Here is a 20407-nt window from a genome sequence, read left to right as displayed (position 1 = left end):
GTATATATATATATATGGTTATATATATATATGGTGTATATATATATATGGTTATATATATATATATGGTGTATATATATATATAAGTGGTATAATACATACAGGTATAAATATTGGTACATAAATAAATTTTTCATATATTTTCATGTTTGTATATATGTATGCTATGTATCTGGCTACACTCTTGACTGAAATATAGAATTTTAAGCTTAGAAAAATGTAAACCTAAGGGTAGTTGCTTCTTTCTGAAATTAAACTGGATTATAGTAGAACTAGTGACTCTCTACACATAATAAAAATGTTCAAAAACCGGGGCACTTGGGTGGCTCAGTTGGTTAATTATCTGACTGCTGATTCCCGCTCAAGACATGATCTCATGGTTCATGAGTTCTAGCCCTGCGTCAGGCTCTATGTTGGCAGCATGGAGCCTGCTTGGGATTCTCTCTCTCCCTCTCTCTCTCTGCCCCTCCCTTGCTTATGCTCGCTCTCTCAAAATAAATAAATAAACTTAAAAAAAAGTCCAAAAAATTGAGTATTGCTACAAATATTCTTGGGATCTAACCCTAGTGCCCAGGAAACAGTAAATGTAAATTCTCTATCCCTGAGAATATGAGTGGCATTCTTGTTAAACTCTTTTTTGGCAGTTGCCATGAGGCTCATTTGCACACGTACACACACACACACACACACACACACACACACACACACACACACAGCAAAAGACTTGGTAAGCACTAAGTACCATATAAGTTTAAAGTATTCTTTTCTTTGAATAAATTCAACAGTCTTACAGTCAAGTTTACAGCTAAATTAATCCGTTTTTCATATTTTCAATGGAGCCCCAGGTATTTAAACACTGTATTCAAAGAATCGGTAGTAATAACAAGAAAAAGAAACCCTGTTAGCATTTCCCACTGTATGTGAAGTGAAGAGAAACGTGATGGAGTACTGACATTCACTTCACTTTGAATTAAACACAGCATCACTGCAAATCTCAAGAGATGATATTAAGTTCTCTGTGTGGGTAATACCAGGAATTCTACAGGCAAGGGTAGAATTATATTTGGTTGGCAAAAAGCCAATCAAACTTCACACTTCTTTTAGAAGTAGGTGGTCAAAGACTCTGTTCTTGTCATCAAAGCTGTTGGCTACAGTGGCTTAAACTATCTGAACCTCAACATCTTCTGTGACATTCATTTTGAAGATAAAACATTAAGAAGTGAGGTAAAATGAGGTCTAACGAAAATGATACTGAATTGGAATTTTAACCTCAGGGAAAAGCAGGTCCGGTGAGACAGAGAACATCAAATAAAAACAAAGGACTGATTTTCCAAATGGTATCTTCAGACACACATAGTCTCTGATTTTACTTCTTCAGGAAAAAAGGACTCTAAGCAAGGTAAGCAGATGCATTCACAGCTTTCTGTTTTCCTCACAATACATGCTGTAAGTTTTCCAGAGTTCATAGTACATGTTTCCAAAGAGGCCTTCACCTCTGGTGGAAGGAAGTACATGCTCCTTGATACGTCTGGTTTTGCTGTAATAGTATATAATACCTCTCTCTAATAAATTGAACCACAAAAATTTTTTTCAAACGTGTCTGCATTCTGCTAATTTATAAAAAGCAGGATGCTGTCAGATAAAATTTCATGAAAATGATCTATAAACCAGACTGTCAAAAGTGAAAGGTACTCAGGCAGTACTTAGGGGCAACAAATCCATGGAAACCACTGGAAATCTTTCCTGTGGCTGCAGGACAACAATGTACTGTAACGGAGCTCACATTTCCTTGATTTGCAAGTTACTGTGAGGTCACAGGAAATCCTGAAATGTTTTCCACATTTTCTTTTATACATTTTATGTCAAATTTCCTGCAATTGAAATCATAAACCCTCCTACTGCTGGAATCTCTTCTGAAGGAAAGGAGATCTTGTGACACTCCCCCATGAACACCTAATAACTCAATTCCTACCAGTGTAACCAGAACCTAAAAGACAGAATTGAAAATGGACTGTGATAAGGCTGAAACGTCAGATGCCCTAACTCGTTCAAAATGAAAACTAAACCAATCTCATTAAGACGACTCTAAAAGTGCATTTAATCTAGTGATGGTACACTTTTCCCTAGAATGAGAGATAACAGAAGAAATGACAGACTGTCCCAAAGACATCAGCTAACCATTTCTCCAAATCTCTGATTCAGAATGTATTTGTGGATTTATAGTCTAATTTTAAAATGGCATCTTCTAGATGGAGATTCTTAACATGAATAAAGCTCCTGACCACATTTTAGTGTTCCAGCTAGGCTTTTGAAAGGGTAAGTCAGATTTAAGTAGAATGTCCAAGTTTAAAATGTTCTCTCAAGATTTATCACTTGCAACTGTGGAAATTAAAAATAGCTTTTAAATGGCCAAATACTATTTTAATACAAATCCATGCCAAACAAGGTTCGTTAATGAACACCAATTTTTAAGATTAGTTGGATCGGGAGTTATCAGGACACATTACCTCTCCTGACATATCAGGGGCCATCGGAACAGCAGGCCACAGAGATGAGTAGATTCCAAAAAACACCACCCAGAGTACGATGCTGCCCCAAATCGCAATATGGCTGAACTGTGAAGGAAGAGAATCTGAGTCACGAGACTTTTAGGTAGGCCGGCTCCACAAACACTAATGAAGATTTCACAAATTCCCTTATTAATTTTTTACTACATCCATCAAATAGTATCTATAGGAATTTCTAAATAATGAAGTGGGCGTGTTTAACTAGATCCTTCATCAGGGCTAATGCTAATGTCTTCCAACCATGGCTAGGATGTTTGTGCTACTGGCATTTAGAAGTGTTCCGTCTCTGTCTCCTTCGGGGGCTTTCTCCTCCGAATCTCCTCTTTTTCATCTGCTACCATCTTTAACCTCCTTTGTTTTCACTTTGCATGCTGTCTCTGGGAGAAGTTAGACACGTGGGAGAATGCTACCTGTATGTTGATGACGGTCAGCTCCACGTTTCTTGTGCCCATCTTTCTCCTGAACATCAAACTTTCATTTCTTTTTGTTTCTTGGGTCTCTCTACCTGGATACTGCAAAACTAATGTTCTAAACTGGAACATGTTTTTATCCAAACTGGGTATTTACAAATATCTGAGGACAAATTTTTGCTAATATTGCTGGTCTTCATAATCATTTTCCAGTGGATTTTCCGCCAAATGCATCTTGTGACACATTCTACTAAGAAAAGACTCTTAGTCAAATAAGTTTGGAAGCCTCTCTCCTTCCTGGGGTATTCACAATACACAATAATATATTAAAGGCTCTGAAAATCTTGTGGTCAATAAACCTACTTCAGTTTTCTTTATTCACTGTTTCCAAATCAGACAAACTAGAATCCCCAGTTCTCCTCCTTCCACCCAAGACCCCTCACAATGAACAAACTGTGGGACCAGGGAACAGGGATACACAAAGTTAGTATAAATAACAACAATGTTCACAGTTAACACCTAAGTTAACGTGAAATGCCTTGGTTGTGGAGAGAGACACTCTTACCCATGTCCAATATGAGGTCTCCAATCCAGCTTTCAAACACACGGTTATCACCACAAACTAAGACAGAAGGGAAAATGTTATTTTATTTCATAAATGTGACAGTTCCAATGATTGAAGTGAGGTTTATAAAGACTAAGTATTACACTGTGAATTAGACTATGGGACTGGTACATGATTCACAGCTTGCCTTGTATGTGCACCAAGCAAAGAAACAGGTGGGCTATCTGCACATGGTGGCCATGGCCACTCAGAACCGCCCATTAGCAGCATCGCACTCCTGCCACCATCCCTGCTCTCCTCACCTGCACAGCCTCACGGTCCATCCACGAGGTTTGTGCCTGCCGTTTCCTGTACAATTCGTGAACGGTGAATGCAAACCTGCGGTAACTTGGATTCAAGTGTGCTTTAATTTGATTTTAGGGGCGCCTGGGTGGCTCGGTTGAGCTTCCGACTTTGGCTCAGGTCATGATCTCACAGTCTGTGAGTTCGAGCCCCACGTCAGGCTCTATGCTGACCGCTTGCTCAGAGCCTGGAGCCTGCTTCAGATTCTGTGTGTCTCTCTCTGACCCTCCCCTGTTCATGCTCTGTCTCTCTCTGTCTCAAAAATAAATAAACATTAAAAAAATTTTTTTATTTTATATCATCTGTAATGGGGTGCCTAAGGTGGCTCAGTCAGTTAAGCGACCGACTCTTGATCTTGGCTCAGGTCACGATCTCACGGTTCGTGAGTTCGAGCCCCATATTGGGTTCTGCGCTGACAGTGCTGAGCCTGCTTGGGATTCTCTCTCTTCCTCTCTCACTGTCCTTCCTGTGCTCTCTCCCGTGCTCTCTCTCTCTCAAAATAAGTAAAATAAAGTTAAAAACTTTTTAAAAACATTAAAGAAATATCATCTATGAGACTTAAAGCCTCTACTTTCCGAACTTTAGAGATAAATTCTAAAATTCTAATATAACTGGCTGTTTAGAAATCTAAACACTTACTCTGTAACTCTACTTACTTAAAAACCCTACCGATTAGGATATAAAAGCCTGTTATGCCCTCTGTGATGCACACACCCGTTATTGACTCTGCTACTAACTCTGCAGTAAGGGAACCTGCTGTAATGAAGTGTCCTGTGTTTTCCACAGGGTGGCTCAAAGGTTAACTGGACATGCCCTGGAGTCACACTACTTGTGCTCAATGCGCCACCATCTATTAGGCACTTTGGTCAAGGCATGAGGCAAGTTACTTGACATGTGTGTTTCCACTCCTTCACCTGTAAACTGGGACTGATGTAGGTCACCTCCCTCACAGGGGTGTGGGTATAAAACACTAAGAACAGTGCTTGGTGCTGAACTGTTATCTGCTATTATCTTTTTATAATTAAAAATGAAGTTCTAAGGGGCGCCCGGGTGGCTCAGTCAGTTGAGCGTCCGACTTCATTCAGCTCAGGTCATGATGTCCCGGTTCGTGGGTTCGAGCCCCACATCGGGCTCTGTGCTGACAGCTCAGAGCCTGGAGCCTGCCTCGGATTCTGTCTCTGTCTCTCTCTCTGCCCCTCCCCTGCTCACACTCTATCTCCCTCTGTCTCTCAAAAATGAAAACAGTAAAAAAATTTAAAAAGTATAAAAAAAAAAGTTTTAAAGCCTGTCAGTAGTCAAAGGAATTCTGGGCACCGAAGGCGGTGGCAGTGTGACACCAGCCTCGCACGGGTGGTCAGGGCACGCTTGCTAGCTCTGCGTTTCGGGCACTTTCAGGGTTTGCAAATGACATTAGGGGCTTCCCCGTGGGGTCATAAAGCCAGGTTCAAGTGAAGCGTGTGGGCCTTCTCAGCAAGATATCTAACGGCAATTTAGGATTAATATCTGTAGAAATAAAACTCTTAAAATGTAAGTGCTCATTAACAAACCCTATAAAAGTTCAAAACTAAGAGGCGTAGGTTGACATAAAGAAAAACACCTTCCTGAGACCTGAGTGCCTGAATGTGTCCCTAAAACACATCCATGATACATCCTTCGATTAATTTCTAAACGTACTCTATCAAGTAGTTACTTATTTGTTTTGGCACCCACGCTGCATGAGACCAAGTCACCAGCGCCCCTGACCCGACACACTTTCTCTCTCTGTCACTACTTCAGTTGGTTGATGTCAATGGAAAGAAGACCTCTGGAAAAAACTTAATCCCTCTGTTACTTACTGGCCTTAACATCCTATCACTCAGTAACTTAAACACTTGATATCTAAGCATCATAATATAGTTTTTCTACCAACTGAACCGGCCACACTGACAGCCACTTAGTATTTGGAGCAGCACACTGCCTTCATCCGGGGGTCATGGACAGGGACACAGGATTAGAGAGGAGGGAATGCTGGCCTGAGAATTCAGAGTTGAAGGTGAGTAGAAAACTTACCAGACACCAACCACGTGACCTCGGGCATTAGCAGTCAAGTAATAGTTTTGACTTTTAAGGTTAAAGTGGTTTTAAAACATTTTTTGGACCTTTATGGCAGGAATGGGATTGCACGCATGTCTGCGTCCTCCGTAAGTGTTTGGATAGTGACTTAACACAGTGGGTTCCATGCCTTGTGTGGATGAAATGTCCCCAAAGAGTGATTCCTCTCCCATTTCAGTCATCATGAGACTCTAGAATAATTACTGGTTAAATACCCAAGAACAGTATGATAATATTTGCCATAAATTCAGGAAAGCCAAAAAAAAAAAAAAAAAAAAAAAAAATTAAGGGCAGTAAAATAAAAATGAGGAAAAAGAGACAAGGAAGAGAAAAAGGGCAAATGGGGGGCACTAAGAGTAAAGAGGGAATACTGAGAACAATAGCAACCAAAGTCTTGTAAAGTCAGTGAGCCCAAATGACATATTAAGAACCTAATATAAAAAAACCTCTTAATAGTCAAAACATCTATTTTCATTTTTATTTAGATTATTATTTTTTAATTGATTTATTCTTGAAAGAGAGAGAGAAGGAAAGAGCACACAAAAGTGGGAGAGGGGCAGAGAGACAGGGAGAGAGACAGTCCAAGCAGGCCCCACACTGTCAGTGCAGAGCCCTTCACGAGGCTCAATCCCATGAACCGTGACATCATGACCTGAGCCAAAATCAAGAGCCAGATGCTTAACCAACTGAGCTACCCAGGTGCCCCTCATCTTATTTCTTTTTTAAGGGGAAGTGTAAACAACTCTAAATCCAGCAGTGCACACAGTTAAAAGGATTTGATCTGATATACAAACTAGGCAAATGTTCTGCACTCACCGTGTAAACAAAGTTTCCCAACAGCAGATAATCGGAGGTTTTCCCATTTCCAAATACGGTACCTGTATGACAGGAAGAGAGGCTTGTTAGAAATGGAAATAAATGAGGTCCTTTCAGAATCCTTTCAAATATAAATCAATTTACATGTGTTAAACAAAAGAAGGGGAACCAAGTGGCACACAATAGAGCCAGCAACTAGCGAATTAAAAAAAAATTGTAAGAAGTCTCACAAAATCGCTATGAATGTGGGTCACAAAGTGAAAACAATTTTTCCAAAAGCCAACATGAAGGAGGAAAACCGACTTGTTAACCAATTCTTAGGATCCATGAGATGGGGAAAAAAAAATTGAACTAAGTATTAAGCAAAGCCTAATGTTATGGACATTGAGACAGGAAAGCATCCTGAACCCTTAATAAAGAACTCTGTTAACAATATAGATGAAGGTTTTAGGGAGGCTTCGTACTTTCTCTTCATAAAGTTGTTGGCATTGGTCCAAAAGGGATTCATAAATGCAACTCACAGAAGACTGAGGGCACCAATATGATTCCAGGCATATAGCTCTTGGAAGGTCTGGCTGAATTTAGGGGCATATTTTAAAGTATTTTGTTATCCCAGAAATGACTAACTAATGTGGCTTTAGATGAAGGGAGTGGTAGCTACCAAAGAAAAATGATTACTGTTAAAAAAATTAAAAAAATAAAAATAAATGAATAATCATATCATTGGCACCACGGAAAAATGTAAAACTCATGGCATAGGCAATACGATATCCTATTTATACAAATAGGCAACAATATTTATTCAAAGTCTCACATGCAAGGACAAAATATGTTAACGTATAGGAACCAGGCAGAGTGGCACTGGTATGAAAAGAAGGAATAATCAGGTGAGTTTGGGCGACACAGACTGGGGCTTGGTTCTGTGACTAATTGTATCACGTTGGTGTATAATCAATCTCCAGCCAACTCAGTTTCTTCACTTAAAAGATGAAGTGAAACGAACCACCCTGGAGGAGTTTTGAGATTAAAATGAGGCTTCATATGTAAGGCACCAAGCACAGTGTCAGTACTGGGAGCATGTGGTAGGGGCTCCATGATGTGGCTCTACCCTCTCTAAAGTTTTTGGTACAAGTAGTCAGGAAGGGCTGCTTAATGGCTTGGCAATAGAGAGGACTCCTTCCCTCTGTGGGGGTATTCCATGATTAGGGATATAGGAGCTGCCATGCTATGTCTTATGAGTACATTGTGGACAAACTTGTAAGTGTCTGCAATTAACCTGCAAATTTCCATACAACCAAATTAACATACTCATAAATCTACAAAATAACTGAAAGTGTCTTATGATCACTTCCTGTTTTCCACGCATTTACATAGGTCCCTTAACCAAAATATATAAGTTATCAAAAATGATCACATTTGGGTCCAAGTAATAAGCCTTCTGGTCATGACTGGTTCATCATGAAGAAGCCGAAGATTCATTTGAAGATCACATTGAGAAAAAAAATTAAGAGCCTATTGTGGGGTTTGTTGGATTCAGCATTTGGCTCATTCAGGCAAATCATTCGTTCTCATACTTTCTCATCTCTAGACTCCTTTGCACTTAAAAATTATTGAGGATCCCCAAAAGCTTTTGTTCGTGTGGTTTATATCTATCGATGTTTACTAAGTTAGAAATTCAGGCAGAATATTTAAAAATACATATTGATTTATCTAAAAATAATAGTAATAAACACAATACATACAATATAAACAGATTTTTATAAACAATATTCCCAGAAACAGAGCAGGTTAGTGAGAAAATTGGGCACTGTTTCACATTTTTATAATCTAATGTCTTGCTTAATGGAAGGCAGCTGGATTCTCATATTGTTCTGGTTGAAATATATGAGGGAAATTCAACTTCACGGAGGGATGGAGTCATAGAGGAGTGTTTTAAGAATCTTCTCTAACGATATTCTTTGATACTACATCAAAACTCAACAAGTAGTTTCGTGAAGGTTACACGTGGAACCTGAAACTGTATCAGTGAGCTTTCAGTGCTCTAATTACAGTAAGATCGGGGGTTCCACTTGACACTCTGAGTGGATCTTCAACCCAGGCAGGATTCTGCAGCCTCTTGAAAGTAGCTGGTTCAGGTCAGAACTCGCATGGCGCATAGGGCACTCTGCCCCGTTCAAGTCTCACTGGTGGGCAGCACAACGGCTTTCTGCTCCCTTCCCGTTTTGTCACACAGAATATTAATGAGACGTGCACCAGATTTCAGGATTTAACAAAGGTATCGGTTTTACAGCTTCTTCAAGGGCATGCTTAAGTGCAACTGGCTTCTGTTGTTGTTCTTTAATGTGGGTGCCTGGCAGGGAAGAATACCACTGCCCAGTGGTCCGGTGGTACCACTATGTGTGCTAAGGTACCAGCAATTTTACCCGCCTTGCTTCTGTATCAGCCGTGAAAAAAGAAAAATCACGTCTGGATAATACGATAAAAATTTTGAAATTTTGACCTCAGGTAGCCCAAAAAAGGTCATGGGTATTTACAGGTGTCTAGAGGCCATACTGTGAGAAGTAAAGAAATGAATATTTCGCTGTACTTTCTATAGCCTTACATTTCTTGTGTACCTCATCCTTTCAAGAGCTACAAAAACAAAAACAAAACCCCAAATCTAAAACCTCTCCTTATTTAAAAATTAAAAATAAGGCAAAAAAACCCCACAACAAACCCCTCAACATTAGAATGTTACAAGGTAATTTATGCCAGATGCCATTCATGTCGTAAGAAGAGAAAGCACGCGTGCCCTTGACTGGGCTAGGTCTGGGTCTACAGGTGGCACCCTTTTTATCAACTGCCTCTGCTGACGGTAGCTGGCTCGGGCAGTTTCTGGGAAACTGTGAACATGCAAAGGGAGTCCTAGGATCTGTTCGCCAGGAGCTGGAGTTACCTGGGAATTCCTTTCAAACTCTGTCACTGTTCAGGTGTTTTTAGATGCTACTCAACTTGAGATACTTTGGATATCCAATTTCTTTTTTCTAATTTACAATGCTGAAATATCAAGAGATGGCCATGTGTAGTCTTTCATACCTATATTGATTTTGCAATCTGAAAATAAGGTTTACGTAGGGAAGTTGTCTAAGGTCCCACATTGTACCCTACATTTCAATGTCCCACGGTTCCAAAGAGTGGAAGCAATCTAAATGTCCGTCAGTGGAAGAATGGATAAGCAAAACATGGGAAATCCATACAACGGAGCATCATTCAGCTGTAAGAGGTGAAGTACCGATTCATGCTGCAACTTGAACCAAGGCCACATATTACGCGATTCCATTCTTCCGAAATGTCCAGAACAGGCAAACCCACAGACAGCAGTGAGTGGATCCCAGGGGCTGGGGGGGAGGAGTGATAGGGAGTAACTGCTAACGGGTATGGGGCTTCTTTAGGGGGTGATGGGAATGTTCTGGCATTAGACAGTGGTGAATTTGGGCAATTCTGTGAATATACTAAAAAACGCTGAATTGTACAATTTAAAAGGTGAATTTTATGGCATGTGAATTATTATCTCAAGAAAAAAAAAATCCATTTTGGTTCTCCTGGCCCATCCGGGTCAAGAGGCTATACTCGAATTGGATTTTCTTACCACTCATTTCCATGGCTTAGAAAATGAGAAGTATTTAGTGTACTGGCAGGGAAATTAACAAAGAAATGAGATGAAAAATCTCTGATTCAGACATGAAGCCCTCACCCTCCTTGTAACATTTACCCCATACGTGCCACGTGTTCCCATGAAGGGACAGTTCACTAACTAGGTATTGTTTTAAACACTGAAGTACAACATTGAACCACACGGGGAATCCCTTCTGGAACTCTGATTCTTTTTTTAATTTTTTTAAATTTATATATCTTTGAGAGGCAGAGAGGCAGAGAGGCAGAGACAGAGAGAGAGAGAAAGTAGGGGAAGGGCAGGCAGAGAGGGAGACACGGAATCTGAAGCAGGCTCCAGGCTCTGAGCAAGCGGTCAGCACAGAGCCCGATGCGGGGCTCGAACCCACGAACCATGAGATCATGATCTGAGCCAAAGTGGGACACTTGACTGACTGAGGCACCCAGGCGCTCCTGGCACTCTGATTCTAACTAAAGAGAAAGACAATAAAAAGTGAGCAAATACGTCACACCCTGGTAGTCAAAGACCTCATGAAGAGGACAGAGGATAATGAGGAGGAGCAGAAGCAGAGAAGGCAGTGTTGGTGGCTCTCTGGCAGCCTAGGCCTGAGGCACAGAGGGAGAGAACCCGCTGGAATATCTGGAGGACGAAGTCAGCAGTGCATCCAAGTGGCAGGCTGGGGCCCCGCGGCCAGGAAAGCAGGGAAGACACAGGTGGAGGAGTTAACCCGGGTGAGGGCTGTGCATTTCGTTCTAAACTCGACAGAAGTCTGTGGGTTTGTGAAGAGCGAGGCACGTGGTCCATGTCCCTTTTACCAGGACCACCTTGCCTGTGGAGAACAGGGCATAGGAGGACAAGAAGGGACCGGATGCTGGCTCTTCTATTGCCAACCGTTAACTCACAGCCGGTGGGGGAAGGCCTGCACTTCCCGGCGGGGGGAAGGACAGACCTCGGGTGGGGTAGGTGTCCTGTTTTCAATGCCTATAGTTTGGGGGCGGAGGCCCCCAGCGGCCGGCTGCCTTCCTCGGGATCTCCAGCAAGGTCTGCTCCGGGGGACACGGCAGTACCAGCTCGAGAGTCACAGGGATCGCTTTCTAAAGTGGCTACTTTATCATTTTTATGTGCAGAGGCGATTCACCATCATCCTCTCTCTCAGGACTGACGGAATAAAGTCACTCCCTCAAAACAAGCAGAGGAAAAGCTTACACCCCAAGATGACCATAAAAACATATTAAAAATCTCATTCAAGATGTCAGCTCACATCGACTTGAAAACACGAGTGTTGTCTTATCAGGTTCAGTATAAAGGGCTTGGTACAAGCCTCGCAGGTATAATAAATGGACTACATAAAATATTAGCACTACTGTCTTCAAGCTCTACATCAATGGAGGAAAAAAAGAGCCCTAAAATTTAACTCTCTGCAAGTTTGGAAAACATGAGAAGTGGAGAAGAAAGGCTTTGCATATATTAAATCACTTTGCTCCCAAAGGAATAATAAAAATCTTTAAAGTGTGTACAGTTTTTGGATGCATGTATTTTAAGTTAAGGAAAACAGCATAAAATGAAACACTGCTATAATTTTTAACATATATTGACATTGAGTTATTTTTCTAAAAACGTAAAAAGTCATCTCTTAGCATTCATATCCTTTCTACTTACCATACTGAAGGGCTTTTAGTGGAAACCAAAACAGAATAACTGAGTGGAAGAGGCCATTTAAACAATGAACCCAGAAAACCTGAGGGAAAACAAAAATCCATGAGAACCATTTGCGATAAACTAGCTCTGTGAACTCTGACCTTTCTTTTTATCTGTGAGCTAGATTCACAAAACGTGTTTCTGTCGGGCCACCACTGTGAATTAATAGAACTGACAGACACTTTCTGCCTCTTAGACCTTCATGGGTCATTTATTTATTTTTATGTTTCTCAAAATGTTTTTTCAGCTTCACTGAAATTTTTTTCTGCTTTCTGAAAGCCAAGTATTAAAAGTTTAAATTTCTTCCTGCAAAGGAAAATAATATTGAAAAGACATGTAGATCCTGAAATTCTTTAGGTGCGACTGTTTTCATAATTCCAGAAGAACAGACTTTTGAAAAGACTATAATTTGGTGAAATCCCTACTTTCTCTTTCCCATGTGCAGTACAAGTGTAAATGCTTCAATGGTAAGGATGTAATGCATCCTTTCTCTCCTCCCACCTCTCTCTCTACACACACTACATGCTAGAAATAACAGGTACACCATTTGTGTGATTCTTTACCGCACTGCCACTGTTACTGAATTTATAAAAGGCTTCCACAACTTTTAACACCTGTCAACGTCAAAGTTCCTACAAGTGTAACGTCGTTTTAGTTAGTACTTTTCTATATCGATTGTACTTTAAGAACAACGGAGCATGTATGGCCGGTACTTTCTCCGTGGCAGGGATGTGCAAGATTAAGTTATAGAAAAACCATTTACAATTCTTATGGTCCTTTGAAGTGCGGCAGTTTTGTCATTTAAAAGTGCTTCTTGCAAGCAAAACTTATGCTAAATAAAACTGGCATGTATTAATAGTTTTAAGCTGTTCAAACAACAGAAATTAAGTTGCCTGCCTCCCAAAATTTTCCACTGTGATCTCAATCTCCTTTGTTAGCTCACCCAGCCACAGTGGATTGTATGATCCAATTTACGCTCCAATACATTACACATTTGAACTTGTGTTACTCATTAACCTTTGTCTCTTCTCCTCACTATGTCATTACCACAAGTTTTTATTTGACAGAAAGCACAGGTGGGTGCAAGAAAAATTAGTTCTACTTTTCCATTTTCCTGACCGATACTTATTGTCACATGCTAATCCTTTAACCCCTGTCACGACCTCAGAACCTCCGACCCTTTTTACCATAACAAACGTAATCATCATCATTCAGGGCAACAATGCTTCTACACTGGGGACCCACAGCAACTGCTGTGTATACAACTATGCATTTTGTAGCCATTTGTCCCTGAATTTTAAAACACTTAGATGGGATTTAATCAAAGAATTTTCACTGAAATCATGAGACAATCCATAAATACTAGTAAAAATGGTTGGCAACTTCTATATAAATATTCAAAGGATAGAGAAGTTGTATAATCTGTTTGTCTTGATCTGATGACTTTTGAAATGCATGGGCTCTGCAGACAATGAAATACTTTGTAAACAACAAAAGAACAACAAAGGATACAAGGAAGGATGCTTCCACACTGAAACTATAAACTACCTTTTCCTTGGCCACAAGACTGTCTAAAGCTGCCATGTGCATAGGGCACGAAAAGATGTGACTTTCCAGGAATGGCTTTGGATACTCATGGCAGGATCAATTTATGTTTATAAGCAAGAGTACCATGGCCAAGTCTGTGGCTGGGAAGTTAACTCTTGAGAGAGTATCATGGAGCCTGAGCTACGGTAGACTGGACACCTGTGACTGAGCTTGATACAACTGTCCAGGTTAGTGAGAATTACTGTTAGCATGCCAGTAGCCCTGGAACTTTCCCAGCTCTCAGATCACTTTTCCAGGAAAACAACAGTTCACAGTCCATTGTATCTGCTCTGTGTCTTACCATCGTTTGAAAATACCCACCACAGGTAACGAAAAGAATTTACAGCAAAGTGGTGCCATTTAATAAAAACTGGACATCATAAATAAATTTTTAAAAGTCCAAAAATCGGGGCGCCTGGGTGGCTCAGTTGGTTAAGCGTCTGACTTTGGCTCAGGTCATGATCTTGTATTTAGTGAGTTTGAGCCTTGCCTTGGGCTCTGTGTTGACAGCTCAGAGCCTGGAGCCTGTTTTGGATTCTGTGTCTCCCCCGACCCCCTCTCTCTCTGCCCCTCCCCCACTTGTACTCTGTCTCTGTCTCTCTCTCTCTCTCTCTCTCTCAAAAATAAATAAACGTTAAAAAAAATTTAAAAATCCAAAAATAAGACATTCAAAAATTAAAGCATGCATATTGCACATTATAACCACTAATCATTTTCAGAAACTTTTCAGTTATTAAATACTTTTCAGTTATTAGAAATACTTTTCAGTTATTAAATACTTTTCAGTTATTAAAAACAATGCCAACAAGTCGTATCTGCACACCTGGATACGCATGCACAGCGCATTCATGAAGACCTTGTCTCAGAAGATGAATGACACCCTGGCTATCAAGTTAGCGTTTCCAGTGTGAGCTTAGCGGAAGTGAAATGCCTTTTACTTTATTCTCTTGGTGTACTGAGAAAAAATGTCCTTTGAGGGTTTTACAAATTAATAAACATTAAAAATATCCTACGGTAACTGTCCTAAATTCAAAGCATTGAATTTAGGTCACATCTGATTATTAGTAATATGCCAATAACCAAGTACTGTACTAGATGGGAAAAGTTCTGTGAAGGTGTATTATATTCGTGGCTTTTATCATATTTTCAAAATAGCACCTACCTTGACGGTTACAAAATTAAACATTTTTCTTTCACTTACACTGAACAGAAACCTGAATTATTAACAAACACTGGTGGAAAGACTTTAAAATATAAACCTGAGGGAAAGTAAACTATGCAAAAATAAATGAGATATTTTTGTTGTTGGGATGAATAAACACCATGACCCCAAAGGATGACAAATAGTCCATGGTGTGTTATGTAGGGTACAAACTCAGAATGTGATTTTAGATAGACGTTAGATATTTTATCTTGTATTTAAAATTTCATGGGTTGGAAATACTGAGTATTATGACTGAATTACTGGCCAGAGATTGTAATGCCCAATGCAATCTAATATTCTTATGAGGTTGAAGTTATTTCACAAAACAGAGAATTGATAAAGAAGGATACATCATCCACCCCGCCACCACTTTACACATGTAAAGACAGACCTTATCGGTCCTGGATGACTGACCCCTGGGAGGAGTGAGCCTTTCCCCACAACGCTGCAAAGACAGAAAGCCGGAGGGCCAAAAGGACACTCTTGTCTGTCTTTCAGACCCAATTTACTGCTGCCTGGCAAACCCCAGTGAACTGTGGTTACAAGTTAATTTTATAAGAAAACAAACATATAAAAACCCTTCTCAGTCCATATCAGAACCTGAGGCAAATATGACTTGCCGTGGTCGGAACCCTGGAGTTGTTTCCTTAGCTTTGGAAGACCAGATGCCCCATGTAATTAAAACAGGAGAGCAAGTTCCCCTGCCCGCCCCAAACATGCACCGGGACATCCTGTCCTACCTTGGTGTTGAAGTCCAGTGCGTTCTGAGACGTTTTGTATAATTCAGGATACTTTAACATATTCTCTTTTCTGCATGATCTCTCAAATATTCCGAGCGTTAAGGGAGGCATTGCTGTAAACATCTAAAGGGCACAAAGTGGTTATTACTCCAAGCAATCTAACGCAGGGTGAACCTTTATCTCAAAGTATTTAATGAAACAAAAATAATCAAATGTCCTCAACTTACCACATTGTAAAGACCTATACACCATCTCTCAAACAGGATCTGTCCAGAGAAGCCATTAACAAAGGCAAACCAGATCTAGGAAGAAAACAACCCCAAATGCCTCAAATTAGAACACAGAAAATATAAATGCATTGCTTAGAACCTGAAAACTCAACCATTGTATAATGGCTGTATTAACATATTATTTTCACAACTTTCTTAAAAATGGCATTTATTTTTTAATTTGAAGAGATGCTTTCAGAAGATATTTGTTATTTAAGTCAGAATTGGCTTTAGGTGTTGGGTCAAAAAAGAATCCTATTAATAGGCAATCATACATTAAAAAAATTAAATATAACTTTATTTTCTAAAAGGTATTTTAGGGAATATATTTTAAGCCACTAAATTTTTAGAGGTTTAATTCCTTTTTGAAAGATTTAACTTTTGGTAATTAAATATTATTGTTTTTATTATAAAAGAACATTTGTTTATTTAGCAAATGAAATGATTTCCTATGACAATACCATAACGATTTTCTTCTGTGTTGGCTGTATTCATATAGGTCATCCATATACATTCACAAGTTTACCTTACTGGAAAAGTGTTAGATAGTGTCATATCCTGTTCCTTTCCCTCTTAACAGTATAAAATACACATTTTCTCAAGTTGTTACATATCCTTTAAAATGACATTAATAGATGGACATCTTCTATAGCGTGACTCTAACTATTTTGGGATATTTTGTTTGCTTTCAGCTTTGGTATTATATATAATTCTGAACTAAATATTCTTGTACAGAAATCCCACACATCTCTATTTTCTAAGGACGGATTATTTTTTTTTAGAAATAAAAGCTTTATGAAGGTATAACTGATATACAAAAAAAAATGCACACAGTTAATGTATACAATTTGTTAAGTTTGGACATATGTATATACTCGTGAAACTGCCACTGTAATGGAGGCAACCTACATATCCATCACTTCCAAAAATTTCCTTGTGTCCCTTTGTTTTTTTTAAGGATGAATTCTCAGAAGTAGACCTAACAGGATAAAAGTTGATAAACCTTTTAGTATTTCTTGATAATTATAGCCATCAGAATGTGAAATCTGAATTTATATATTAAAAATATCTGGTAACGTGAATTTATGCTTTGAGTATAAATAAATCTTCAAGTATAAAGAAAGCATCATGTTCTTATAAATTTTGCAATTCTCTTAAAAATGGAAGACTTAACTTTGGATATAAAATTAAAAGACAATATAACAAAAAACTTTAACATGTTTAAGACAAACAGAAAATGAAGTGAATATTAGTAAGTCAATCATACATATATTACTTTTAAGAAAGCAGACTGAAAATGTAACTAAATCTCAAGTTGATCCAGAAGAAAGAGAAGCGTAGCCGGCAATGAGATTACATAACCACACACCCAAAACCAAACATAACAACAACAACAACAACAAAACCTGTTCCAGGAAAGCAGTCCTGACATGCCAGTCAAGTGAATTTTTGAATCAGACTTGCGGGGACTTTGCCACACTTCACGTTTCATTTAACCTCATTATGGAAGCATGAATTGCTACAAATTCACCATTTATCAATATGTACCCAGGCTGGCCTCCCGATGAACAGCTTCTGTACCCACATTGATCTTTTTCCTTTTTATGGAGGAAAGGATTGATTGAGCATATATAAAAACGAATGTCTGCTTCATGAGATGGAAAAGAAAACAAAGGAGAAGTAGCACATGAAAAGTAAGTCCAAGTTGTGTTAGGGCTGTAACACACATTAACAACAACAATAGCAACAGCACAGGGACCGGAGTCACATCTGAAATTCTTGCTTACTTTGCTACATCTATTTACAGAAAAAAATTGAACATCTGCCCTAGACTAGTAGTCAGGTCATTCATGTGTGCGTGCTTTAAAAGAACTTAGTATTTTTAAATGAAGGTACATTTATTCCTTAGGGTGGTGCTGCTGACTTTACACTCTTTTTTTTTTTTCTTTTTTTTTTAAAGTGTAAGTAGACACAAGATGACAAGATGAACTTTAATGCTCTCTTGCGTTCTCACATTTGGCCTTTTTCAGATATGGATTATGTAAATACGTATTTGTGATACTCTGGGTGGCGGTAATGTTCTCCCTGACGGGGTCTGTGATTTATTGTAGTAATACACTCTAAGAAGCTCCTTCTGATGCCTTAGAGTATGATAGCAATATATGGAATTATTAAACACCAAGTTTCAAATTATGGCCTCACTAGACTATGAAGATGTGGTCCAGTCTTTGTTGGTCGGAAAAAAAGATGCACACCAAATTTATCCAGTGGACATGACCTGGATCAAAAGGGTCTAGTAATACGTGTATCTGCAGTCATCGATGCTGTGTACAATAAGAAAATTATGTTACGTTTGCGTGTGAGTAAACATTTGTAAATGTGAATGGTCTCCTACCGTCTTTGTATATAATATTCTGTGCTAATTCAAATGCCACTATGAGCCTGAAATTTAAGAACCTCCCTCAAATCAATAAATATTTACAGAAAGCTTAACATTCAAAATAATTTGCACATAAACGAGCAAGTCTGCATTCAAAGTTCATTTAAAGAGGCCTCACCGCGTTATGAAAGAAAAGCAGCAAGTTTTAAGTGGAAAGCTATAGACACATTTTTACCTTTTCATTTCTCCTATTGAAAGGAATGCGAACATGTTTTTAGAAATCACCTTCCTGCATTTGAAAAAAATTCTTATTCCAGTTTCTTTTTTAAGAAAGGAGACATGACTAGAATATGAACAGAATCCTTTACTATGGTATGCTGCACTTTCATACAAATATTTTGCCATTCGAGTGTACATACACTTTAAAAGAGAAAGGCCTTTAATAAAGAAGTCTACTGAAAGGATTTCAAGCTAGTGTGATTTGTAGTGAAAAGATATATTAGAAACCTATCCCATACTAAATAAAACAACACCTAAATGACTACAAACACATAAAAGCCCCTTCTTTGACTCAACCCAAACCATGGATGCAGAAAGAAAATACCAGTCTTTCTGGGGAGGTTTGGAGATTATTTAAATTCACAAGAAATCCACGTCCCAGCACAACTCGTGCTGGGAAAGTATCACCTCATTGACTTTAATCAAAGCTTCTGGAAATTAGAAACACTACATTGTTTTGGGATCTTACCAGAAAACCTGGATGCGACCAATCATTTGAAAGAAAAGGTCCTATTTTGTTAGGAAGGAGTCAGATATTTCAGAGAAAAAAAAAAATCCCTTTAGAAAGAGCAATTTCAATGAACACCTAGGGCTGCCGCTGGGTGGCCACCACAAGTGAGTGTTTTATATTGCCACCTGCCGAATCTGTATTTATTTGTCTGGCTGTAATTTATGGCAATGGAGTCACTAGATAGTGACATTCCTGGCAATACAGCAATGGGAAAAGCAGGTTTTGCAGATAATCTATAAAACCCATGGTGTTCCTTTATTAGCAAAGAAACTTCAGACCTGGTATTATTTTCTAAGTTCCACGTCCCAACAGAGGCGTGGCAGTTAAAGCTTCACAGACATTTTCCTCATGGAGCATTTCTGCATATTAAACAGCAGCTTACAAATAGTCAATGAGTCCTCTGCTCCCACGCCTGATCAGCACAAAAAACTGAAAGGAGAGATTCGAGACTGGCAGTTATCCTCGCTAGAGACACCCAGTGATGTGTTTTCTGTCTATTCATTCACAGTAGTGACATGAGCCATTAACATCTGCAGAACTTGTTTTAGCTGGCAAAAGTTGGGTATCTGGGAATTGATTTAAAAGGTCAATTCCTTTCCAAGACAGTTGAATTATATTCAAAATATATTTCCATAAAGTGCTAAAAGAAAAATACCTTAAAAATGAGATTTCCAGTAGAGTTTAGGACTTACTTCCTTTTCAATGTGTAAAGTATTTGATCAGTGCTAAATATCTCATGAAGAGGCTTTAAATTCAAAGCCAAGTGAAATTTAGGGCTAATCAACCACAAATCGCGTAACTCTGGAGCGGAAACAGAGCTTGCAGTGTTCGTGTTTCAGTTGAATATATTTTATTTCCCCCACTAGTACGTAACTTTTGCCCACTTCATTGTTGATTGTCAATGTAGATTTTAAGAAAAAGCAATGAGCTGACTACTCATTTCATTGCACAGAACTAAAGTTTTGTAGTAGATTTATTGCTGCTAGTGTTTTTAAACTCCTGGTGTCTTCAAAAGTGTTTGTTACCACCTATGTAATCTGATATTCTTTTGAATATCAATGTTTTGGGATGAGAAGAAAATTAAGAAAAACTAGAAGTATAGAGGGGATTGGGAATCCAAAATTATTATTTTAGAAAAGAATCACAAATCTACACATACAACAGAGAACATATCTATATTTGGATCTCATAAGCTATTTTAGAAGTGCACTTTTCTTTAAAACACAGACTATTCCAGACCCAATTCAGCAGTGATGAACAATAAACTCGTAGATTATGCTGTTTAGGTCTCCAAGC

General features: G+C 38.9%; 1 protein-coding gene across 7 annotated transcripts in view; it reads right to left on the bottom strand.

Annotated features, from left to right (window-relative positions):
- The window catches only part of ATP8A1 (ATPase phospholipid transporting 8A1), a 232689-nt gene that overhangs the window by 32506 nt on the left and 179776 nt on the right, over positions 1-20407 (bottom strand). For all 7 annotated transcript variants that reach the window (XM_058722721.1, XM_058722723.1, XM_058722720.1 and 4 more), the window contains 6 exons: positions 15900-15974; positions 15673-15795; positions 12103-12181; positions 6792-6853; positions 3543-3599; positions 2508-2615 (listed from right to left, as the gene is read on the bottom strand). In XM_058722721.1, the coding sequence (XP_058578704.1) occupies positions 2508-2615; positions 3543-3599; positions 6792-6853; positions 12103-12181; positions 15673-15795; positions 15900-15974 (504 nt within the window). The remainder of the gene's footprint in view (positions 1-2507; positions 2616-3542; positions 3600-6791; positions 6854-12102; positions 12182-15672; positions 15796-15899; positions 15975-20407) is intronic.

Source organism: Neofelis nebulosa, chromosome 3 (genome assembly GCF_028018385.1).
Source record: "Neofelis nebulosa isolate mNeoNeb1 chromosome 3, mNeoNeb1.pri, whole genome shotgun sequence".
NCBI lineage: Eukaryota > Metazoa > Chordata > Mammalia > Carnivora > Felidae > Neofelis > Neofelis nebulosa.
This window is presented reverse-complemented; position numbering and strand designations above follow the sequence as displayed.